Raw genomic sequence first — 26248 nt, 5'->3', positions numbered from 1 at the left:
TACATTTTAAAGGGTAAAATTGGTATTTTGAAATATGAACACAAAAGAAGGAATCATCTTTATATATTATTATAAATAATGATCAATTTTCAAAAATTTGATAAATAATTATATTTTAAAGGATAAAATTAAAATTTTGAAATGTGGACATAGTAAATCTATTTGTATATTATATTGTCATAGACAGATTAAGAATTATATATAAAATAAAGTTTTATTATAAGAAAATATATTTTGCATTACCAAACGCGTGCCTCTTCTTTCGAACCCTTTCCCAAATCCTAAGAGCTGCATCTTATTGGATTCCTTCTTCGTCGGACCGCCGACTCCACCGCGATCTTACCTCTTGCCGGACCTCCGTCGACTCCACCGCAGGTTTGATTTGGTTACTATTTTTTTCTTTTTCGTTTCGCTCAACTCTTTCAATGTAATGCATAACAGAAACACTGGAAATCACCACTCATTTGCATCCCAGAATAATGTTAAGACTACCTTTGGATGAAAAACTGAATAGTATGTTTATGAATTTGAATATGTAATTATGAATTTGGATGAACAAATGAAAATTATTACTTGAAGATACTTTTGAATTGTCCTAATTTTAACTAAATGTAAACTCTGTATTATTAGCTTTCTCATTATTAGTTTATCACCAAGATACAAATGCAAAAGAAAAAAAAAACTTGAATGTGAATTGGAGTGATTGTTTAAGTTTCTCTGTTCATATTCCTTAAATACCAGTCTATTATTACTTGTGAAGAATCGCACACTGACCCTTCTATTATCACTTTGTTCCTGTTTGCTGCTAACAATGCTGTTGGCCATGTTCTAAATGTTCTGCTCAGTTGTCAAATCAGTTAGGGCCATGTTTCTCTTGTTAGTTCTGATTATTAAATCAAATTGCAAGAGTAACAACTTAACAAGACCTTTTTTCAAGTAAATTACATATTTTACCTTGGCCTGGATCTGATTTCATGGTGGTCTAAGAACCAGACCTTGGTTGCTCACTCTTGCAATCACTTGGCGAATGTCTGCAACCGGGTACTAGAAATAAACTTTTTATCAAGAACCAAAACTAGAATTCTTTTTATGGAGGGCCATGTTATTTAAGCCTTAAAATAATCTATACATTGCCAAGTTTTTGGTTTGAGTCTCTGAATCAACTTTGAAGTCGTGATTATTTAGGTGAATTTGGACTCTTACCGAGTTTTTCTCTGGAAATCAAACAAACAATACACAAGGCTTTTAACTTTTAATTTTTACTTAGTGCATGCCTTACTGCAATGGGGTTATTCTCAGACATGTTCTGCATAATTGCACAGGGTTATTCTTCCGTCAGCAATAAAATTTTAGTTGCTACCATCAGTTGATGTGCTAATAGAATCATGCACACTTTATTTCTTCAGAAAGCTGACATAGGAATTTTAAGCATGGAAACTTTAGGATTTTGGTTCCTTTAAATTTAATGTCAGTTTTATTCAGAAATCTTGGTCTGGTTTTGTATTTGATCGGTTTGTAACATTATTCAGAAATTCTTCTTTGGATGTTGTGATTTGTCTAGGTAAGAAAGTTTTTCATGTATTTCTCTTTTATTGTGTAGATTTGGTGTTTTCTGCAAGAGGCTGTTTGAAAATTGTGATGATGTTCTTTGTTTCTTGCTTTATCTATTACCATTTTCATTGCTTTTTTGCAAATAATTTTGAAACCAATCTGCACTAAGCATTTTTTTTTTTAAATTAAATTTTATAAATGTACTAATATTTTTTCGAACAGTTTGTGGTTTTCAGTTTCCAATTGCATCAAATTCCTATGAAATATTAATTTTAGCAAGCCAAACTTGTTCCTGCCAATAACTGCTTCCTCTTAAACAACAAATTTTTATGTCAAGTTCATGAATAATTTGTACCTGACATGGCAATAGGGCCAAAGAATTTAAATGGCCAACCAAAATCACGAGGACATGTGATGTGGTACAAAGCAATGATGGACCTAATATTGAAAGTATAAATTAGAAAGGGTAGGAAGATAAAAGCTAGAGACGAGGAGGGTAAACAGTCACAGTTGGTTAGCTAGGGTGGGAAAGGATCTGTGTGTAAGACTCACTATAGGGAGGTAAAGGATTGTACGCGAGTTTAGTGGTTTTGCATTTAATTATTTTCCCTTGCCTGTAAACTGGGGCAGGGGTGGTAGCAAGGATTAAACTTTTGACCTCCTGGTTGCAGAGACTTTGATGCATTCAAGAATCAACAACTATTAGTTAGTGTTTGCCTCAAATTTCAATAAATCGTTGAAAAAAGCTCTAGTTTCATATGAGTTTGTGTTTGGTTTTATTTGACTGTTCTCTTTTCCTGCAGGGTTACTTGCAGTCATTCTAAATGGCTTAGAGATAACATTCTCTCTTATGTTTTCTAGAGTATTGCATATAATTTCAAATTCTCGACCATTGCCTTTTAGTTCTCTATAATTTTAAGGTTCCTCACTAGAATGAGTTAAATCCAATTTATTATTGCAATTTAATATTTTGATAATGATAGCACAGTGCATGTGTGGGATAATAATGATTTACTAAATTTCCTGACGATGATTTTGTTAGTGTGTAAATTGTTTCAGCTATCAGTCTTGGAGAGCATGGACACCCAGAAAATCCAACCAGAAAAGCAGTCCTCTTCCGCAGCAACTACTCCGGTTGTTTCTTCTTGTCGAAAGAAGAAGAATGAAGAAGCTGCTTTCTTGGAAGATTTGAAGGAACACATTGACGAGTTTTTAAGTGCTTCTGTGGATGAACACAAAAGTTGCTTTAAGAAAACAATTCAAAAGGTGGGTGCCTGAAATTTATTGATAAAAATAATTCCCGTCACCTTTCTCATTTGCTGATAAAGAGTGGTTTTGGATCAATTTCAGATGTTTGGTTTGTCAAAGGCTGTTACAGAAGGGCACTCCAATGCTTCCAAAGAAGTAGAAAGTTCTCTACCTCTTAGGACAACTGTACAGGACTAGATTTTAACTGAGGCATGTTGCTATAATACCACCCTATATATATTTTTATTAGGATTTCAATAAATAGATAAAAACTGTTTGTAACAAAATTTTGTTTGTGAAACTCCATTCATTCATGGGTTATTTTTATGAGTATTGTTTAACCAAAGGAGTATTCACAGCACATTTTTTGACACATCCTACTATTGACCACTTGTAAAATTTATTCATAATTTTGAAATTAGGAAAGACATTTGTTAAATAGTAAGTGAAACCAACGAAAAAATTCTTATTTCTAATAAACTTGAATTAATACGAGGCTGATGTCAGTGTTTTTCATTGTTGAATTATGTAGCTGATTTGGAAATATTTTGCACCAAAACTTGAAGACATTTTGTTTTCAAGTCAAAGTAACTGTCATGTTTGCCACTGCACCAAATCTTGAATACAATATTTCTGTAAGCAGATGAAGATGCTCTGCTGCACTCAAGAACACACATTGAGCATATTCGTTCACTTGAAACCTTTATTTCAAGAATTGAAAAGAAAGAAACACATGCCTCAAACAATGTGTGGGTGGCTCAAACCCCAATGCTTGTGATAGGGTTTTCTTTCCTACCCTATCATCAGCCATTTATTAGTTTGTTATGGTATTTTACTTTCTAAAATGAAGGTGAAGTGACAAAAAGTAATAATGAGGTTCTTGAGGTTGACGGCCGGCCTTATGGTAAACTGCGGAATAAGGCTGACCATTTTTTTAATTTACTTTTTTTATTCACATATTCAATTACTACTATTTGTTTATTATATCATTAAATTACGATAGATAATTTAAGGATGATCGAAATAGTTGGTTAAAAATAAATTAAAAAATAGATTAAAATATTTTTTTTTTCTACACTCCCATGAGGTGGTTAAAATACCATACAGCTTCCTGCGGCTGTCATCCCTTGCCATCACTCTACCTTGTCTTAAAAAAAGTTGGTTAAATATAGTTTTATCTCTTACGTGAAAATTAGAATTAATTTATTTTTAAAATTTAATTTTTTTAATAAAATTTTGTTAAGTTTATTTAATGTTTTATGATAATATTTGAGTTATTTACATTATTTTACATATTTCTGTTTTAATATTAGTTGAGAGATACATTTGAAACGTTCATTACTTAATAAAATTTGATTAAAATGACTAAATTCACACATTTTTAAAGATTAAAAATTAGATTAGTTCAAAGTTTTGAAGAACTATTTTTAATTTTTACTAAAAATTGAGGAGAAAAACACATTTAAACCATAAAAAAAAACTTACTTTTTGTAATCTAAAATAAACTTTTGTATTATGCAAAATTAAAAAAGGTCACATTCGGACAAGTCAAAAGTTTTTTTTTTTTTTCCTAAAAAAGATTGATTTCAAATTCTGTAATTCAAAAACTCTTATATGTAAAAAGTACTTTCAGATTAAGCTGCACAAAAGGTATCTCATGAATTATATAATCTGAAAGTAAAAAATAAAAAATACTTGTAGAAGTGTAATCTGAAAATTTCAAATTTCACCACTCAAAAGCCAATTTTTTAAGAACAAAATAAAAAATTTCGTATTTATGAGCTGTAGAACAAAAATATGAGTTACAAAAAAAAATCCCATTAAGCCTAGGCTCAAGAGAGAACACATATAGCTTCTTACTTCACTTATCTGAGAGATTATTTTTTACTCAATTGGATTTTTTTTCTTTTCAAATTCATGACCACTTGTTATTAAAGGTTCACTATGATTTCATCAAGAACACCAACAGGGCACGTGTCTGAAACATGGTTTGTTCATGAAACTCTCCTTCTGGAATTCAACAGATTTGACCCTTTTATTCCTTTTATTTATGAAAATCAACTCACACTTCTTCTCTCTCAATATTTATTTCTAATTTTCAAAATATTCTTCACTATTTATTACCATCACATATGTTGGAATTGTTTTCGATATATTATTAATATTTGAAGGGGTAAATTTTGAAATTATTATACTAATTTAGTGATTCATCTTTAAAAATACGTGAATTAGTCCTTTTTATTAAATTTTGTTAAATTTATTTAATATTTTAAATACATTTTATAATAATATTTGAATTAATATTAAAACAAAAATATGTTAAATAGTACAAACTATTTAAATACTATAATAAAATACACGTTTACGTTTAAAATGAGATGTCAGGTAAACTTAATTATACCATAGATATTATGAAATAACAATACCTATTTATGTTTTAAATAAGGTGCAGAATAATAACTTTTGAAGGAAATAGGAAGAAAAAGTCCCTTCTAGTGTGTTTGTCATGGTCCATTCATTCTTCCTTATTTTGTCCTGTAGTTACGAGTTTTTTGAATTATGTTAGCAACAATTTTATTTTAATATTTGATTATAAATATTTTTTATAGAAATTATACATTTTTATTTGATGAGATTTTTCAATATTTAAATGAGACCATAAAAAATGCAGATTATTATTATTATTATTAAAATTTAATATTTTTTATTTTCATTTATGATAATTTTCAGTTTTATTTTTTTATTCGTTAAATCCTTACGGTATTATTTGTGATTTATGTAATATATTATTTTTAATACTAACAAAAGAATTATATTGACTAATTAAAAAATAAAATAAAATTAATGACATAGAATACTGAAATGAAATTACAAAATTATTAAAAGAATGTTATAGAAAACATGTTAAGATTTTGAATCTGTTTCTTGTTTCTACTTGTGGCTAAAAATTAATGTGTGGAGAAAAGAAAAAGTAATTACCTTAAAAGCATAGCATTTTGTGTGGGCAATGATAATAAACGGTACGGAACAATGTCGCATAGCCGCCACAAGAGACAAAGGAAGATAGAGATTGATAATGTTTTTTTTGGAGACAAACAAAAATCAATAAATATTTGATGCATTAATTTCTGAAAACACAATCTATTATCCATTCAATTTTAGTTTTTATATATATTATATTCAAAAAATAAACTACTTTTCTATGTTTGTAATATCGTTTTTAGAATTTTTTTTATCATCTATTATAATATTTCTTACTTCAACAATGTATTTATTATTATTATTTTTAAATATTTTAATTAATTAACATCTTTTTATTAGAAAACTACTGCCCAATAATGTTCTTTTATATGATTTATATATATGTGTTAAATTAGTTTAAATAATGAATTTGCTAGTATATTATTGTTCCAAAATTATCTTTATTATAACTATTAAGAAAGAAGATTTTATTATTTATTAAAGCTACATACAATAAATAATTATTATCATTATGTGTTCTGTATTTTTAATATTATGAATTTTATAAAAAAGTATTTATTTTATTATTATTATTATCATTATTATTATTATTTTTCTAATAGTAATATTTTATTCCAATAATTTTTGTAATATCTATTTATAATTATATTTTATTATCATAAAAAGTTAGATATACAATTTTGAAAAACATTTAAAAAAATTAAAATAAAATTAACTCATTAAATATTAATTAAATTTTGGAAATTAATATCCATAACATTAAATAGGTAAATTTGATAGGATAATTTTTTTTTTCTTCCAATGAAATGAATATGGTTATACATACATTAGACAAATAACAAATAAATAGATTAATCGCTAGTGATATAGTTTTTCAATCAAACTCAAAGTTTCACATCAATAATAAGAGACAATTAAGATAAGAAAAGTCACATAAATTTATGGATGCTATTTTATCCAAGTTTTGTCTAAGCATGTGTAAACCACACTTGAGTAAATGACAAATAATTTGATGAAATTGAAGTTTTATTAGTGATGGAAAGTAAAACAGAGTCATTGATTCTTCAACGACAACACAACATGGAATCATGGGACACACACGATCCTTAATTATGAATAAAAGTCCAATTCTACTACGTCACTAGCATTACTTATTACGTAACACTAGGATTCTAGAAAAATTGCTACAACCTGAAAATCAGAATATTCTTTGGTCTTGCTGCCACCATCTCACTGAAGCTTCAAGTTTCTGAGCCTGCAAGTTAAGACCTGAAGAAACCAAGTTCATCATAACCAAATAAAAAAGGTACTTTCAGTGCTGTAACTTGATAAATCTGTGCATATGATTAACTACTGCTATACCAACTTGTGCTCTGTCATGAAAAATTCATTCTTCCTACAATTTATGGATGTTTTGCATATAGTACATGAACATCAGTGTTCATTTAGAAAAACTCGAGATTTGTGAAAAGTAGCTCATGAATTATGCTTAGGGGTCAAACATATGCATGAGTTTGTAGAAGATTTCACATAGAAAAAAGATAAATTTACATGGTGCAACCAGGGTTGGATTAGGTTTAAATATCGGTTCATCATATCGATATAGATTTAAAGTTCACTTCTGATTCTGAATTTTCTGAAAAAAAAAAAAAGTGATTTTAACTAGTGATAGAAGAAACAGAATGCATCACACTACCTTTTCTCCTCTTGAGAGCCTCCACTTTGAGTGTAATTTGGGAAGGGCACTTGACCTGATTCAATGTGCCTAACATCCCTGAGGAGGAGTTCATAGTGCCTCTTCACTTCCTCTGGGGTCTTACCTCCACCAACAGCCTTAGCAACATTGTACCAACGGTCAGGAGTGTCCTTGTCATAAACAGCTAGAGCCCTTTCAAAGGCCTTGTTGTCCTTAACACTCCATGACCCAGTGGAAGACATTGAACTTGATGCCATTGCAGAAGGTAGTATAACACAAAGGGTGTTAAGAAAAAGTAGAAAAGATTGAATCAACAGAAAGATGAACTGATACTGAAGAGAGGAAACAATGTGTGTGCTCCTTTTATAACCAGAGGTGGAGAGTTTAAAGTGGGGTAGAGCCAGTTGGAATGCAAATCTTGCCAAAATGAAGTAGAATTTGAATGATTTGTCTCCTCAGGAACCACAGAATAGAGCAGGACCAAGAAGTTCAGCAGCATCATGGGAGAAGAATCAGTATCTTCAAACAGTAAAAATGAGTGAGTGAATTCATATAACTTGACAAAATTACTTGTTCTAACCTCTCTTTAGCTACTTTTTCTTCACACACCACACAGAAAAACACTCACAAATCACATCAAGTTAAAATTGTACTTTGTTATTCTGTCTCAAGGTGGTGAAACTCCACACACCTTGATTGCAGAAACAGTTGAGTTGTGTTGAGACACTTCCTCTCAAGTTGATGATCTGAATGTTGATGATCACGTGGTTGAGGAAATGGACACGACCAACTAACTTCATAGTATGAAACAGTGAATTTTCAGTTGTGGTTCTGATGCTAAAAACGTATGTGTGAGACCCCTCAACTGGGTCAGGTAATGGCTAGCTTTATTTTATTCTCTTTCTTGCATGGTCTTAAGTGGGTCCATTCTGCAGCAGGTATCAGAGCTTTCACCAATGCATCACACACCACAATATCTTGTTCAGAATAGTACAATTGCAAAGAAAAAATCCCCCCCTTTGGTTTTCCATCACTTCAGGTGATCTTAATTGTGAATGTAGTTTGTCCTCAGCAACATTCCAACACTCTAGCTGGCCAGTTTCAACCGTACAATCATCACTGTTTGTTCTAAATCAGAAGGATAAGTTATTATATGCATTACCTACTACACTTTTTTTCTGCTGTGGAGCCCCCCTCACTACTAGGTTTCATTTCAGATCAAGTTTTTTGGATAACCCTTTTCACAAACACTTGCTGAGCAAAAGATTTAGCAGATAAAATGAGTTGAAATTCCCTTATACCTCTCAAAATTAACTCATACAAAACAGCTCTGTAAAAATGAATGCATGAGTTGATTTTAACAGACAAGAAAGGTAAATTTGTTTTGTATTTCTCTTTTTTTGTGTTTGATGATTGTTTCTTAGAGGGCCCAGGAGTGTCTTGTATACTGAGGCCAATGTGTCCTTTCATCCATCAGTAACAGTAACAACATTAGTTTCTGTTTAGCTTAAGCAATATGTCTTATCAGTTTCTGAGAGACATTATCAGTGTGGGAAACACATTGGAATGTCAATTTAGACCATGTTTTTAGCACTGTAGGATCCTTTGTTGTGTGTAACCTTAACATCATGACATGGGAAAGAGATTAAATAATTCATAGTAACCTAAATTAAGGTTGTTTTAATGAAAAAAAAAAGTTTCATTGGGGAATTACTGATGATAGTTATTTATTATTCTGTGTCCTGATTAGTTCAAGAGAATAGACCAAATAACTACAAATGAAGAGTTTGGCAAAAAAGTAAACACGTGGGTTGAGGGTTGAGCCAAGATAGCTCCACAAATTCCACAACAACCAAAGTAAAATTTTAGTCATAAATGTGTGTTCATGAGCAAGTGAAAGAGACTTTCACTGACTCTTTTTTTCCAAAAGCAGTAATGAATGATTAGGCCATAGCTTTTGTTCTTCAAAAGGCTTATTTATTGGCATACTGTGATGCAGGAGACATTAAACTTTTTCATTCCTTTTGGACCACTTTGTTATTACAAATGACCACAGAAAAGAACCAAAAGAGAGACTTTAAATCTTGGCATTAGAGATGCAGAGAGCAGAATATATATAGTGTTTTCCTCATCTTGCATGATTTTTCATATCTTAGTTAAGTTACAAGCAAATCTCAAGCATTTAATGTTTCAACTTGATTGCTTTATTTTTAGAGTTATACAAATTAGATTTTGCTAGTTCTTGCAAATGGCCTTATGGCAAATTACTTTTACTTCATCTCAGCAACAATATATTGCTGATCTTCAATTTTCAGTTTGACAGTTCAACCACTGATGCTGTCATGTACAGAGAATATTTTTGCTTTTAATGTATCTAACTAAAATTTGATAGCACTGTCTTTTAAAGATGTGATCAGAAATTCAACTTCAGGTCCTTGTACATGGAAAGATCCTTTGTTAACAACATCTTCAAAGCTTAGTTATTGGTATTGTTGACCAGTACCTTATACTAACCAAAAGGCTAAACTATGATTTTAGAACATGAAACATTTATCATCATTATCTGTTTATCTGTTGTGTGCCATTCATAGAATGGGGAGAGCTGCTAGTATGAACATGTGTTTTATGGTCTTAGTTTCTTATGTGTACCAAATATAAATGTGATGGGATTCCAAAGATGAGTTTAAGTCTCGCATTGAATAGAAATGAGAAAGTCTAACAACATATAAGAAAAAAAACTTATAAATTAATTCTCTTAAGGTTTTGGGTTGGATATGAAGTCAATTCCTTGTGTGTATTAAGCTCATGTTTTGTCTTAGTACACCCAATAATCTTACATCACTTTGTTTTGGTACATCCAATAGTTCCACATCGCCTAGGAGTCTTTTCCCCCTTCCATCTCCCAAGACGTCTTTTAAAGACAAAACTGTAACAAAATTTCAGGCTCCAAAGTGAACAATACTTCAGATGCGGGGTGGTTCACCCTAAGGATGTCATTCAACAAACTTGAAACTTGGGATCGGAACAGGTCTCATTAGTGTTGTGTCCCTTTCTAGAAAGACTCAATTTCATTCGACAAATTTGGAATAGAAACATGTTTAATTAGTGTTGTGTCTCAGACTCGTTAGTGGTATCAAAGTCAATAGTTATTCTTCCAATACGGATAAAAAATGTAATTATTTAGTCAGGGAATGGCTAAATATCTGAACATATTTTTGAATACGGCTAAAGCATAGCACAGCATATTTGTGTGTCGGTGTAGTGATGCTAGCAACTTGTTTCAGATTTAGATTGCCACCACCCCTTATGGAACTATTGTTTTTGTAATATCTAGCAAGTAGGCTTCAGTATAGTATATTCTTTTAAACCACCCCAAACCAATGCTTCAAGATATTTTGGAATTCCCAAGTACTAAATCTTATTCCTTTTATTTCATAATTTGATGAAATTGTAGGACAGTATCAAACATGTTCACAAAAATAGATGTAATGTAAAAGTTAATTTGGTAGTGAGAGTTAAAATTTTCCATTTTAAATAATGAGAGTACTTTCTTGTGATAGTACTCCAAACATTGAAGTTGATGCCATGTTGGATCAGTCTCATTCTTAGTGTAGAAATTTATATGGTAGAAATCACTTGTGAAATTTCAAGACCCAATAATGCACCTTTGAATCTAAGCACTATTGTTAAAAGACATAAGATACTTCTTACACTACTATGTAGTATTACTCATTCGAAATAAGTCCCTCTAACTTCAACCACAAAAATTTTCTGGCCGATGGTACAATTCAATAGCCTTCTCCGTACATACTTGAGAGGGAAGGAAAAATGTATTTATAAATTAAAGGGTTAAATATGTATTTGGTCCCTCAACTTTCAATGAAAATTGGAATTATTAGTCTCTCTTCAAAACTTTGGCCAAATTTAGTCTTCTAACTTTAGAACTGCGTGAATTTGGTCATTTTAACAAAGTTTTGTTAAGTTTATTTGACGTTTCAAATACTTTTCATGATAATTTCTTAGTTAACATTGAAACAAAAATGTGTCAAACAATGTAAACAATTCAAATACTATTATGAAATATGTTTGAATGTTAAATAAACTTAACAACATTTGGTTGAAAGGACTAAATCCTCTAAAGTTGAAAGACTAAATTGACCAAAGTTTCCAAAAGCGATTAATTACAATTATCACTTAAAGTTGAGGGATAAAAACATATTTAATCCTAAATTAAAATCAGTTTATATAAATAAAATCATCATCTTAAAAGCTCTTCAAAAAGTTTATATATATATATATATGTACACACGTTAACAAGCTTTTTTTTAGCTGTATACACTCCATGTATTTTCAAATAAAAGGATTTGATCTCAAACTTTAAAATTCAGCATCTTTACTCAAAGGGTTCATCGTGCTTTTTACATGTTGAAAAGGATTAAATAGATATGTATTATAAAATTTAAATTTCTCATTATCAAAAGTATACTTGGATAAACCTCTTTCAAATAGAAGAACCAGAAATACAAACAAGCGTCCGAAAATCCATTATTTTAAGTATAATTCAATCTTATATATCAGACTTGTAAGATATAGTTTTTGCACCTGCTTATATATTTTAAATTGGTCATTTTCACATTTCAACAATTTTATCAGGATTCGGTTCAGGTTTCACTGCTATTGTATATCTCTGATGACAAAAGACTAAAGGCACAAAGAACTTGTTTGTGTCCACACAGCAGAGCTTTAGGAACCAAAAATCTTGTTCTGGCATTATAATGGAAGACAGAAGCAAGTGTTGAAGAATGCAGCATGGAAGTTCCAAAGTGAATGCAGATAATGTGTGTAGATTAGAGTCTCCATAGCTGTGAAGTTATTGCATGTTGCATCAATCATGGTCACTGGATCCTGGCCACAGAATGAAGGGTAATGGTGTTAGCAGTGATGATTGGATGAAGATTATTCTGGATTCAAGGAATCTTTGTGATGAATAATAGATGGTGGATGATGTGCCTCATCATCACCAAAATCTACACTGCAATCTTTATCTTCCTCGGTATATCTCATAGTACAAAGTTGTATAAACACATTATGTGGAAGAGTCTTTTCAGAGTGGTCCTTTTCCTTTCTTACCAATTGAGAACTTGGATTCATATTTCTCCAACACTCTTCATCTTTTCTTCTTCACTCTTCTTTATCAGATACTTTACCTCATCATACTTCACACAATCAAATATATATCCTTTCTTATTCACAGATTCTCCAACTTGAACACCATTATTATGGATACTGAGTTTAATTCAATAGCTTTTACTGTTCATACTTCTCACCCAGAAGATGATTTTTTTCTCAATTTTGTTTGATTGTTCTTAATTTGATTCCACTTTTTTCATTGTCTTACTGTTTTGATTCTTTCTTAATTTGGTTCTGCTTTTGTCACTGGTAAAATAGTCACATTAACTCACTTAAAAACAAAGTATATTCAAAATAATAAAATGAAATTAAAAAATCATTTTAATAAAGAAAAATATTTAGGTTTAATTAAGTTTTCGTGATAAAATTAAGAACTTTTAATGGAGTTTCTAATAAAGTTGTATAGTTTATTTAATATTCAATAAATTTAAACTTTCGAATCTTATAATTAGTAGAATCGTAGAATACCCAGTTACATAATTATATAATTATATAATTATAAAATAATATAATAATATATGATGATAAATCAGTGATATTATAACAACTATGTAAGTCATCCAATAGATACATCAATCAATTAACATAAAAAATAAATAGAATACGGACTCCATTGAAAAATGTAAATTTATTATCAATAGATCATAGATTTTTATTAAAATTTCAATCGAAAGTTTTCAAATTTAAGCTTAAAATTTAATTAAGCCAAACAAATTATTAAATCTAATATTTTTCATTCATATTATGTAAAATTGTTACTAATTTAATTTGATAAAGTACTTGAACATAACAATGAAAACTCAAAATTAAGAAATATCTTAGTTCAGAAGAGAAGATTTTTTTTCTTCTATACTTTTCCAACCATGCACCACCTTGTGATAGAAACGTTAATTACGTTTTCTGTTAAAATCTATTTAGTGTAGACAATTTGAACTCCAAATCTTGCACAAGAAACACAACTATAAACCAAAGATTCTATGAAGTATGATATGTTTTATGGTTTATATGAATATGTAATTTAAAAGCAATGTTCCAAAGATTATTCCTTGTAGTTTTAATATCGGACCTTATATATGTCAACTAGTAGATTCCGATAAATGTAATAGTCAGGAATAATGCATCAAACATCACAACTACATGTTTTTTTGTCCGTTTCTCGTTGGCTAATAGTTTAAAAAAAAAGTTATTATATCGGTATTAAGCTCAATAAATAATAATTATAAATATATAAAGAGAAAAAAAAAGGTGTAAGTAGCATCTGGTGTGGTCCTAAAATGGCCGCAAAAGCATAAAGGGAAAGCCATCAAAATTAAAATATGAAGGAATAATATTTGGTGAATTCAAAAAATATTGTCTAAAGAGTCAGAATAATGAATAATCGATTATTCTATTTTATTAAATTCTATCTTTCTTTGTTATTAACCGAAACCATTTCTTTACTTTACAAAAAAGATAAAAGAAAAACCTAAGAAACCAAATTCATTAGAATCCTAATTTTTTTTCTTTATTGTATGGAATATACACATCAATATTCATGGATCAGAATCTAAAATCACTCTACCCTGATTATGATATCATATTAGAAGTGAACTTTAAGTTTAATTTAATCTCACAAAATTAATTTGTAAGGTGAGATTTGCACCCCACTTATTTATTGTGAATTAACTTCATCTGTAATCGATGTGAGACTTTCAACCGACGTTGAATCAGTATTGGTTTCCAGAATCAACTAAAGGACAAAAAAATCACTTTGAATGAGAAATAACTGATTTTTACTTCTGCATTGAAAAATTGATTTAGCTGAAATTAATTCTCCGACGCTGAACTAAAGGCATCCTAAATCGCTTTATCACATGCAAACCAAGTGTTCGATAATTGTACGAAACGTGTAACAGAAAAATAGTGTGCTTTCAAGCAGTGGCGAAGCTTACTTTATTAAGATTAGGGTTCTCATTGTTAGAATTTTTACAATTTGTTTTTTCAAGTTGATTTAGGATTAATATTGTTGATAATTAAAGAATGTATACTTGTTTTCTATTTTCAAGGTATGGAACCTTTAAGAGTGAAAGCAGAGGTTAAATATTTTATATAAACAGATTTACGGGAAGTTTTGACATTCAAGATTTGGCTAGACAATGTAATTTTTCCTACCATAACTAGGGAAGATATTGTTTTATTAATAAAGATATTTACACGAGAGGAAATCAGGGAAATTAGCAAAATAAAAAGAAAGACATATTTTATTTGTAGGGAATGTCACTTTAATAAATTAGATGACTACGAACTCAAACTTTGGATCTGATATAGCTTTGTAATCATTCTATATAAATGTTTAAAGGGAGAGTTAGCTGAATTTTGTTAAGTTTAAATATATAATATTTACAATAGATAATACTTTTTGTAATAGGAAAGCACAGTCAAAAATCTGTAATCTTTTATATTATATATATATATATATATATATATATATATATAATTCTTTGTTAATAAAAAAAAATCAGTACTTTTTGCTTTTCTACTGTGCATTCTATCATTATTTAAAATGTTCATGAGTGTGGGAAGCATAATTAATAGTATTGATAGTTTGCTTGTTTTAATATATGCTTTTGATACTTAGTTAAACCTATTTTATTTTTAAGAAAATCTTTTACTCTTTAAAGTTTAATATATGTCATTTATTGGTTGGAAGTTCCACATCGACTAGACTACTTCATAGTATATAAGTGGAGCACAAACCTCCCTTACAAATTGGTTTTGTGGGGTTGAGTTAGACTTAAAACTCACTTCTAACATGCCTAACAAGATTTTTTGGACTAATTTCTTGATAGGGTGCAAACCTCATCTTACAAGTCGGTTTTATGGGGTCACTAACGGACCATCCACTAATTTCTAGATAAGATGCAAATCTCACCTTACAAGCCGGTTTTGTGGAACTACTAACAGACCACTCACTAATTTCTAGATAGGGTACAAATATCACCTTACAAGCCGGTTTTGTAGGGTTGAGTTAGACTTAAATTCCACTTCTAACATCACTACTAAAAATCATATATTTCCTACCAATTTTCTTTTAATTTTTTAAATATCTATAAATTTTGTTATAAATATAATTTACAAGAAATTATTACCTATTTCCTTAAAAATATTTTGCACAAAATATTTTTCACATCAAATTTTAATATTTTTTTTAAGAAATAATTATCCACACATATATTTATCAATTAAAATTATTAAGAAAAATAACAAAACAAAAGTCTTACAAAGTTTTATAGTAAATTTGCAAAATAAAAATGATAGTAGTAACTTCAATAAAAAAATTAATTTTATCAAAAGTGAACTAAGGTTTCCTAAACTTATAAAATTATTTTAATGAAATTATTCAATTCAGATTACAGTATGCATATTTATTTCCAGATTCAAACTTATAAAAACCTTATCATCAATATTCTTTTTCACCATATTCAAACAAACTAAAATGCATTCTAATGATATGGTAGATTGCAAATAGATAAAGTTTTGAAATGGTGTGTAAATGTTGTTTTTACCGCATATTTATCATTTTTTTAAAATATAAAAGATTTTACATTTATTAGATATAAAATATATAAAGGAGACAAACTTTACTTTAAAATATAAAAGTTAACTTTAATTTTCAACTAGGTCGGTATTCATAATTGATCTATTTAATGAACATATATATTTCTACACAATAAATATATTTTAACCTATCAATTATATATTCAAAATCGGATACACAAATTTAATCACTCAACATTTTCATAACTATATGCTGTATAAACTAAATTTGTGTCTTAGATATTATAAAACTACATTTTTATTTCTTTAAATTAATAAACATAAGATTTAATTAAGTTTCAAATCTTTTATAAATTCGTGTATTTTCAATCGAGTCCGAACTTAATTTTTATTTATTTATTAAGTGTTAAAAAAATTATATTTTTCAATTAGATCCTATTATTTATTTTTTTTGTTAAATGAGTTATTAAATGTTAATTATTTCTTCATCTTATTTGTCATCATATATTAAAAATTGTGAATTTTTATTATTAATATAAAATAATTAAAATAACAATGTAATATAAAAATTTCACCCACAATCAACAAAAAACTAAATAACATAAAGTTAATTTAAAAATATAAAAATTTGAGTAATCAGCACAGAAAAAAAATCTAATAGAAACTTAATTAAAAAGATAAAAAATTTTAAAGGACTTAATATTAATTAAACTTAAATATAAACGTAAAAAGTATAATCCATTTACTTTTTTACCGGTTGAAGAAAATTACAGACCTAATGAACATGATGCCAAATTAAACAACTAAATACAAATTGGTTAATGATATTTTAGTTGTTTGTACATATTTTCATAAAATATTAATAATAACAGCATTAATTTCAATAGATAACATATGATATACTTTTAAAATACTTAAATAAATTGTTTACAGAATCTTAATTACGACGTATATTTTACATAATTGAATTTTTTTTAGTAAGTGTTTTTATTATCTAAATTTTTTCTTTAACTTTGTGACCAATGACTTGTTATGTTTTTGAAACATTGCTTCAATTTTTTTTTTCTTTACGTTTGCTTGTCCTTTTAATATCTAGTAGCGGAAACGCGTAATAAGTTAAAATTTAAGGTTAATATTATTTTAATTTTATATCTTTTAAAATAGAATGATTGTATCTTAAAATTTAAAAAATTAAAGGCTTAAATACCTTTTTGGTCTTCATTGTTGGAGTATTTGTTGCGGATGGTCCTCATTTTGACAGAATATTTAAAATGGTATCATTTTCACCGAATGTTTAAAATGGTCCTCATTTTCGCAATTCGTGTTTTATTTGGTCATTTTTTGTAACACCGTTTAAATCATTAACGAAGCATTGTACAGATGACACAGTTTGTTACGTGTATTGTACAGGTGTGGTAATTAGATATTTGAGGATAAATAAGTGAGCTAGGATTTTGGTAAGGAATGTTTGGAAAGTTGGTGAATTTTGACAATTGTGTTCCTCCATTCCCAATTGGTGTTGCTGCAATCTTCTTCTTCCTGCAATCCCATTATATAGGTACATTACGGTCCCAATCTTCTTCCTTTATCTCTGGTTGTAATCGTTGGAGGCAACCGTGTTGTATCACTTCGTGCACTATTGGTGGTTCAACGAGAAATGGATTAACCCCGATTTGTAGCTGCGGAGAGATGACAGCTTTAAGGATGGCAAGAACTCCAAAGAATATTGGTAGAAAATTTTGGGTACAATCTGTTTTTATTTTTGTGTTATTTTTGGTTTATTGATTTACAGAGTGGTGGTTCCAATAATGTGGACTGCAACTTTTTCAAAATGGTGGTGTTGATGAAAAGGATGTCATCATCATGACATAAATGAAGGCAGATTAATGATTTGGAGAAGTCATTGAAGGTTGATGAGAAGAGGTTGCAATTAGTAATAGGGTTCACTTGTATTGTTATTGTATTATTGTGTAATCTTTTAAAGTCCAATCTGTTTTGTACTATTGTTAAATGAAGAAATGAATTAGTTTGATTATGTTGATATTAGTCCCAACATGTTCAAAATGACATCTTAATCTGAGCATTGAAGTAAGTGATATTGATTTAAGCTTGGGAAAAATTAAATTGATCTAAGTCTGGAAGAAGTTAAATTCATAACATTAATTCATCCTCATCAAAATGCACTCACTACATCAATGTTTGGCAAAAGTGAAATTGACCGAAGTTTAAGGAAAGTCAAAATGCAGTACATCAATAATGAATTCTACATCAGAAATTCCAAAAAATAACTAAGACGTTTGTAGTTGTTATCATGGCCTCCTCTTAATCTGTAATTTCATCCTAAACTGCTGAGATGGTTCTTCTGGTGTTGGTAGTGGTGCTGCTTGACTCTCCACTTCATTCCTTGGTGGTTGAGTTGTTTGAGTTTCAGCAGTTAGTGCATTCTCAGCATATTGGGCATTTGGTGCAGTCTCAGCAGGTGTTGCAGTATGCTCATCCACAAGCTTATCTGGGCAATTGTTCCTGTTATGTTCAATCTGACGGTATATTCTACATTTTTTCTATGACCTCCTTTGGTGATTTGTGTGTTATCCTTTCTCAACTCCCATTCTTCCAACCTTCTTTTTTTTCTTCCTGGTAAGATCCTCTTATGTGGTGGATGAACGTAAGGGTAGGGAGTTCTTTCCCATAAGACTTCAGCATTGACTGGAAAGATGATGGATTGATATATTTCTTCGTAGATGGATCTCTTGAAGCAAATTGGTATGAAACCCTAAACTCATTTACCTCGTTGATGATGATTAACTGCAAAATTGAAATGAAGAGCGCAACTGCAATCCAATGATAAAATGGCAAGTATTAGCTGCTTCCTCTACAAATTCGAGCTCAAGAAAGACGAAGATGAAGAAATTTCCTTAATTGCAAAATTTCCCCTAAATTAAAAAATTAAGGTTAATTAGGCATATGTACAGTACACATAACACACCCTAATACAAACTGTGTCACCTGTACAATGCTACATTAATGATTTAAACGGAGTTACAGAAAATGACCAAATAAAACACGAATTGCGAAAATGAGGATCATTTTAAACATTTGATAAAAATGAGGACCATTTTAAACATTCTTTCAAAATGAGGATCATCCGCAACAAACACTACGAAAATGAGGATAAAAAATGTATTTAAGCCAAAATTAAAAGAACCCAATTCTAATATAATCTTATCTATCACAAGTGCATTTAACATGATTGTCATCCACATTGTAAAGTACATGATCTTCGATGTTATATTGTTATTATAATTAACATTATTGCTTTACTATTTTTAAATAATACATAAATCAGCATCTTTAATTTTGAACTTAATTAAAAATGCTTAAGATATCACACAAGATTAAAAATAATGTAATAAAAATAAATAAATAAATAAAAGTAAATTATAAAAATGTAGACGTATATTGTAATCAATTAACTTAAATTCGATGTAAGTAAACAAAGGTAAATAAAAGTTATTAATTTACTACAGGAAAGGTAAGCTTAAACTAAATTTTTATTTCATAAATACTTACATGTGTAGTAGAAAGAGGTAAGAAAGAAAAGGAATGAAATATAATATCGAAATGTAATGGTTGTTTATACATTATTTGTGTAATCGATATATAGAATGAAAGAAAAAAAAAAGTGGGAAAATATTGTTCTAGCTCTTAGACCTGAACAAACCCAGACCAAAAACTTTCTTCATCCTCCTGAAGATACTAGAGTTCTTCGATTTGTGGCTGGGAGCTGATGCTAGTTCTCCTGCCACATTATTTACCAATCAATCATCACAAATAAAAAAAAAAACATTTATAATCCTTTAAAATGCTCATAATTTATTTTTACTCCTAAAAGTTTTATTCACATAATTTTCGTAAATTATTTTTTGCATTTTTAATTTGTTTTTGTCTTGACCAATCAAGCTTTTAATTCTAACCATATGTTGATCCTTTACTTTTATTCTAAAATATTTTGAATACAGGCTTTTATAAGGAAAATTAAAAAAAAAAATACTAAAGAACTTTAAAACACAACGTCAAGAATAAAAAGAAATTATAAATCAGTAATACATTACTCAAATAACTAATGAATGGAAGAGAATAATACATTACCGAAATAAAATTAAATAAAACATCACTGTCACAAAAAATATTTAATGCTCTTGGATGAGAATAGTAAAATGAGGAAGTTACATAACAAAGTACATTTTGGTCTTGAGAAAGTAATAGATTATTTTTCTTGTCTAATTTCATCATTAATATTTTTTTCAAAAACTATATAAATAACTTTACTTCACTGTTTAACCAATGTCTAGAGTCCTTTCAAAACAAAACCAAAAAACTAATAAAAACCATTAAACTCAGTCAATTGTAAAGTATAAAAAAAGTAACGATACAATACAGGACAAGTATTGAAAAAGTCCATTTCAAAATTAGAATACGTCATATGGACCAAACTATTTTTGAAGAAATAAATTAATCTTTGAAAATTCCGAAGACGTCAAAATCTATTCCTTAATTATGCTAGCACAAACCCATGATGATCAAAATTGGTCAACTTCCTCCATCAAAATCGAAATATACATAATACAAATGCAATACATTATAGACTGCTGTGAATCATACCAAGCACCAAGGAAAAATGCTTTCAACTATCAATGTACTTTTTCCAACACAAAGTTGGAACCTATCACAACTATTTGTTCTTTTTCTTAATATTCGCATAGAATCAATTAGGACGAGTTTTGGCACTTACTTTGTCACGAAAGATAAATAAATTTGGGCTTTTGACTTATGCACGAATTAAATTAAAAAAAAATTCATGTACAAGAAAAACCAATTTCAACTTTCTTTTCCTATTTTTCTCGCTTATAGTAGAAACTCGCCCATGCATACCCAAACATATCTATAAAACTATTTACCTAAATTCATTTATGAATAATAATTAATAGAGACATAAAAAGAAATAGATAACAGCAACCAAATTATATTTGAGTCATTGTGTTTATATTTGCCATGGCTTGTAATGCTAAAACAATAGTAATCATCATCAGCTAACACTTTCCATTCTAAGTCACTTGCATTTAAGAATCACATAACAAGATCAACTATCATCACTGTACTGTTATTTGCTTACATTTAAGAATCAAACAACACAACTACCATAATTGGAACGTTACCTGTTTACATTTACGAATCGCACAACAAAATTGACTACCATCATTAGGATGCAGCAATCTATTGATTCTATTCACAAAGCAGTAACATAAAACAACTCGAATCAAATACCTGTACCCTCGGGCACATTATACGGAGAAGGTGCTTCGGAGTTTATTAGAAGATAAGGTTTCCTTGCCCAGTACTCTTGAAACCTCTGTTTAGCATACTCCTTGTAGTCAAAGTGGATTGTGTTTACTTGTGCCTGAACAAATTAATCAGAAGACGAGACAATGAAGAATTAGAACAAAATCACCACCCTCTTTACTACTCGGTGGCTACTATTTAGTATAATTGGATTTGTAATAGTTAAAATGTAGAGAAATTCACATTTGCTTGTGGCAACTAAGTACATAATAAGTGCACCTTAGATGGGAGAATTTTGAAGTTAATAAAGACCCAAAAACAGTACTGCAGCCCATTTATGCAGTGCAATATTTCTTTCTAGTCACTATGATCTTTTTGGATTAGTCATTTCTATATACACACGAGTGATTGTCACAAAATAAAATGCATTTCAGATAGCCGCAAAGAGAAGTTTATTTTAATTTTTAAGATCTCCAATATTTAACTTTTTCCCAAAAAAAAATAAAAACCATTGTTCAAGCCCACATCTAAAAGAGACACTTAACATAAAAACTTTCGAGGAACTTATGACGCATCAATAGCAAATTCAGTTCCTATTAGTTTCATCAGCTGTAATAATGATAGACACTACCAACACAAAAACAATGCACGCATCTATTATTGGTGCCTTCTTGCGTTACTCTAAGAAACCATCGGAAAAATTCCGCCACTTTTTTCAGCAGCCCACCCATAATGTTTATATTTATTGAAATAGGGCACATTTATGGAAACGGTATTATGGAATAACTTCTCCCTCTCTAAGGACTCAGCTACACGCCTCCGCGAGTGCTAAGGAGCATAATATAAACCAAAAATAAATTGAGAAATTGAAGATACCGAGATTATTCCCCAAACGCCCCAGAATAGATGATTTGCAAGTGTATACTTCTCAATTTCTTGAAGTAGTTGCTCCACTTCACTGCCATCTGCACTCAAGATCCACAATTTCATGCACACATGATAATTACAGTCCTTAAGGAGATGCATGGTTATACAAGTGATAAAATACAAGGACATATTTATGATTGATCTCTACAGTTTGTTTAATTTGAACGATACAACTAGGTTAATCCAATTATGAAATAGATCATCAATATCAGCAAACTGAAAGCAAACACCAATTTTTCATTTCATGTTTTGTGGTAGAATATTTATCAATCAATTTCAATGACAAAAGAACTACAATGCAATACAATCTTCTAACATCAGAGTGATTTGAAGTGATTCATTACCAGAGGCACTCAAGTATGCCAGCACAAATCTTTTACGCTCCTTAAGATCTGTCAAGAGAACCAATGAAATAGAAGTAATTTTTTCACAGAAAAAGATAAAATGAATGAAAGCAAGTAAAATAACATCCAGATGGCCCAATACCAGGATATTTACTGTAGTCAAGGATATGAGGCTCTTCTGTGTGATAGTTAGCAGCCATCTCACAGAAGTGGTTGGCTATATCAAATGCTACTGGATTATAGCAAGCGTATTCATAGTCCTATTACAAAAAGGTGGCGTTAAATCGTATTTGCTGACTATGGCTCGTTGATCCCTTAAAAATAATTCTACGAATAGACCAGATTCTCATACCTTTAGCCATATTTAAGTAAATAAACAAAAACAAAGGAAAAGTACAAGATATATATCATCACTCAGATTTCACAATCTCATATCATACATGTCCTCTGTTAAATATATTCCCTTTTCTCCCAAGAAATATAGAAGAGAGCATGAGTAATAAAGAAACTAGCACAAACATTAAATATCTACGCCATTTCCCCCAGAAACTAGCACAACGAGAAACTCACTATGATGGTCACAGAATTGGTCTCTTCATCAAGCATTATGTTACCATATTGTAAATCGTTGTGACAAAATCCTATCATTTGGTGTGAGCCTGATAGTTCCTTTTCCAAAAGGGTGATTTCTTTGTCTATTGTGTCCAAATAAAATGCTTCAGCTTCTTTAGGGGATGATATACGTTTGGCCTCACTAAGCCAATTTCTGAAACATTGTAATAAAAATATTGGAGAAATCATCAAGTAGTAACTAAAATATGGAAGTATTAAATAATATTATTTGAATAAAATTTATAAAAGATGTGGTCCCTTATTGCCTTTTCGACATGTACAAACTTTCTTTAAGTACACTTTTAATGGGGATGCTGGATCAGGTGTTCAAATAGCACATACCGCAATTTATTCCAAAGGTGGACTTCCTTTTCACCAGGCATATCTAAATCATGAAAATCCTTCAATTTAGCCGCTATAAGAGCAGAAATGGTAGGATCACGTAGATCAGCTGCTGATAATGTCTGATAAATTCACCATCAAATATATGAGCATGTCAAGTTCTTAACTGGTGTACAGAGGTGAATAGAAAAAGAAAGGAATAATGCTTAACTTTTACAATCATTTATATAGCAGGATAAATTATGAAATGCGGATGTACTTTAGGGAAGTTGTGCAATGCGTTGAATCTACAGTTTACATTCATGAACCAGATAATAACTGATTACTCGAAGGTAATTGGAGGAATATCTTTATTAGGACTTAAATTATAAAAGATATCAAATTACCCGTGCGTGGATAAACTCTTCAACACGACCATTTGCAAACCGTCCTAGTAGAGGAGGACCTTGCCCGTTCTTTGACATAAATTCAAATGTTTGAATCTCTTGACTCCTATCAAAGAACACGTCCACACCCTCACCATAAATTCTAACAATAACCTTTCGTGAAGTTTCTCCTGTCGAAGTTGGCCACTTTATCTGAAATACCTCATTCGTCATTGCTCCTTTGAGAGGGAAGACCTGCAATGCATTTGCATCAAGTACATCCTCCCAGTGACTAGCCAATGATTTCAGCATCTCCTGTGCTTCTTCCGGAAGGCGATCTGCTTTGCAGGCTACAGGGGTTTCAACTGGATTTTCTTTTCTGTTTGCTGCAGCATCTGCTTGGCTGCTTACAGAAATTTCTGCAGCAGTTACAATGCTGTTTACAGGACTGTCTATAACACCAGCTTCGTCCTTCATACCACTTATTGATGCCCCTGCTTCATTGTGTACAGAATTTTCCGCACCACCTGTTACGTGTTCCTTTGCGGGAGTTTCTGCAGCACCTGCTTGGTTGTTTACCATATTTCCTGCAATACCCACTTGTTCACTTGTAGGATTTCGGTCAACATCTGTTTGGTCACTTACAGGTCTTTCTGCCCCACCTGCTGCCTGGTGATTTGCAGGATTTACACCATCATTGTTTTTTACAAGACCTGTGATGTGGTTGTCCTGGCTTTCTTTTCCACCAGCTTCTGTTTTGTTCACAAGATCTTCAGCTGCACTCATTGTGAAAAGCTTCCAAAACTTCGAGTACAGCAAAAGCTAACTTAAAATATTAAGTTTCCTTTATTTATGAATTCAAGACCTGAAAAGATAATTGAAAAAACAAAAGTTTAAATCATAAAAATGATATCCAAGAAATTCTCTCTCCTTCCACAGGAAATAGATAGTTTGATAACGATAAGACACAAAAAAGAATGGAGGACTAGAGAAATAATCATATATAGATAATCAGATAAGTGTTTCCTTAAAAAAAAATCATGAAATTATCCGAGACTGATGTAAATCACACAATTAATCCCAAGATCTATTTTAGCATTGACATTGGTAAAAAGTGAGCGATTATCTCATTTATATTCCGTTTAGCAAAGATATAAAAACAAAGGCCTAAATTGTATAATAGTCACTCCAATGACATGATGTCATTCTTATATATATAAAAAAAAGAAAACAGATTAGGGAAAAATCAATATAAAACTTCGAAAATTTTAAATTAGAAAATTGAGTAGATAAAAGGCAAACATTCAACAACCAAAAATCTCGAGAAAATCATACATCAAGCTGGTAAACCAAAACTTTATCGAATTAGACGAATTCGAGAAGGATGTCGATTAATTTCTATCCTATATCTTAGCGTCCAAACAATATTTCAAACATTGCATCATACTTCTCAAATCTCAACTAAGAACTCGATAAACACAGAAACACACATTCAGACAAAACAAATCACATTCCCCTAATTCCACAACTAGGCTCTATGTTTACGACGCACTGATTGAAAACTTGAAAACACATCCGAAAAGATAGAAAGGTAATCAAAAGCAAACACCAGACAGATCTCAAACGCCACAAAAACAGAGAAAATTTAGCGAAACACGCAGCATGGAAGATAATTTCAATTAGAACAATTGAATATCATTAAAACGCAAACCTGAACGAATAAATTAGGCATGGCATTGAATATAAAGAACGAATCAAAAGAAATGAAAATCACAAAACACGAACCTCAACGGATAATTGGAGCCGGACACAGCATGGAATAAACGGAAAGAATTAAAATAAAATTGAAGATCATGAAAAACACGAACCTGAACGAACAAAGATTGACGGCGCATAACAGAAATGAGAAGCAATGAACGGAATATTCGGCGGGGAACCGCGAGGCGGCGGCCGGAGATATCGCCGCCGGCGAAAGAGGTTGTTCGATGAAGAGAACGGAAAATAGAAACAGAGAGTAACGGTTGAGAATTTCGAGGGAAATGAGCTTACACATATATATACACACCAGAGAGTGAATGGTTTCTAATTTCTTTTCCAAAAGGTGGTGGTGGCTG

General features: G+C 30.3%; 3 protein-coding genes and 1 long non-coding RNA gene across 6 annotated transcripts; 2 read left to right on the top strand and 2 right to left on the bottom strand.

The window, feature by feature from the left end:
* Window positions 1–227: 227 nt before the first annotated feature.
* On the top strand, window positions 228–3145 carry LOC114191789 (uncharacterized). 2 transcript variants are annotated; one of them, XM_028081193.2, is made up of 3 exons: window positions 228–375; window positions 2594–2817; window positions 2902–3145. In XM_028081193.2, exons 2-3 carry the CDS (start codon window positions 2629–2631, stop codon window positions 2995–2997), a joined length of 285 nt encoding a protein of 94 aa, XP_027936994.1. In that variant the 5' UTR covers window positions 228–375; window positions 2594–2628; the 3' UTR covers window positions 2998–3145. The 2 variants fall into 2 exon arrangements, with proteins under 2 accessions (XP_027936994.1, XP_027936986.1); XM_028081185.2 differs by having other exon boundaries at window positions 234–375; window positions 2611–2817.
* Window positions 3146–6701: 3556 nt separating this feature from the next.
* LOC114179443 (protein RADIALIS-like 1) lies at window positions 6702–7748 on the bottom strand. Of its 2 annotated transcripts, none has more exons than XM_028065789.2 (2): window positions 7478–7748; window positions 6702–7036 (listed from the first exon to the last, which is right to left on the bottom strand). In XM_028065789.2, the coding sequence occupies exons 1-2, from the start codon at window positions 7732–7734 to the stop codon at window positions 7012–7014; spliced, it is 282 nt and encodes a 93-aa protein (XP_027921590.1). In that variant the 5' UTR covers window positions 7735–7748; the 3' UTR covers window positions 6702–7011. The 2 variants fall into 2 exon arrangements, with proteins under 2 accessions (XP_027921590.1, XP_085531511.1); XM_085675385.1 differs by having other exon boundaries at window positions 6702–7050; window positions 7478–7734.
* A 465-nt stretch (window positions 7749–8213) lies between these two features.
* Window positions 8214–12728, top strand: LOC146888575 (uncharacterized). Its single transcript, XR_014996450.1, has 2 exons — window positions 8214–8351; window positions 12131–12728. It is a non-coding gene; the product is annotated as an uncharacterized LOC146888575 (long non-coding RNA).
* Window positions 12729–19792: 7064 nt separating this feature from the next.
* On the bottom strand, window positions 19793–26248 carry LOC114195033 (putative choline kinase 2). Its single transcript, XM_028085454.2, has 9 exons — window positions 26003–26248; window positions 24156–24999; window positions 23770–23891; window positions 23386–23581; window positions 22958–23075; window positions 22816–22863; window positions 22421–22509; window positions 21530–21662; window positions 19793–20003 (listed from the first exon to the last, which is right to left on the bottom strand). The coding sequence occupies exons 2-9, from the start codon at window positions 24918–24920 to the stop codon at window positions 19903–19905; spliced, it is 1572 nt and encodes a 523-aa protein (XP_027941255.1). The 5' UTR covers window positions 24921–24999; window positions 26003–26248; the 3' UTR covers window positions 19793–19902.

The sequence above is a fragment of the Vigna unguiculata genome, chromosome 1 (genome assembly GCF_037176805.1).
Source record: "Vigna unguiculata cultivar grain cowpea cultivar isolate G323 ecotype 2 chromosome 1, ASM3717680v1, whole genome shotgun sequence".
Lineage (NCBI taxonomy): Eukaryota > Viridiplantae > Streptophyta > Magnoliopsida > Fabales > Fabaceae > Vigna > Vigna unguiculata.
Note: the sequence above shows the minus strand (reverse complement) of the source record. Positions and strands in the feature narration are given on the sequence as shown.

Excerpts from the sequence above, each read along its gene's own strand:
- LOC114191789 (XM_028081193.2), top strand. The coding sequence starts at position 2,629 with ATGGACACCCAGAAAATCCAACCAGAAAAGCAGTCCTCTTCCGCAGCA. Across the intron at positions 2,818-2,901 it reads TTAAGAAAACAATTCAAAAG|ATGTTTGGTTTGTCAAAGGC; the intron begins GTGGGTGCCTGA and ends GATCAATTTCAG.
- LOC114179443 (XM_028065789.2), bottom strand. The coding sequence starts at position 7,734 with ATGGCATCAAGTTCAATGTCTTCCACTGGGTCATGGAGTGTTAAGGAC. Across the intron at positions 7,037-7,477 it reads GGCTCTCAAGAGGAGAAAAG|GCTCAGAAACTTGAAGCTTC; the intron begins GTAGTGTGATGC and ends CTTAACTTGCAG.
- LOC114195033 (XM_028085454.2), bottom strand. The coding sequence starts at position 24,920 with ATGAGTGCAGCTGAAGATCTTGTGAACAAAACAGAAGCTGGTGGAAAA. Across the intron at positions 22,510-22,815 it reads GGCATACTTGAGTGCCTCTG|ATGGCAGTGAAGTGGAGCAA; the intron begins GTAATGAATCAC and ends TCTTGAGTGCAG. Across the intron at positions 21,663-22,420 it reads GCGTTTGGGGAATAATCTCG|GCACAAGTAAACACAATCCA; the intron begins GTATCTTCAATT and ends TAATTTGTTCAG.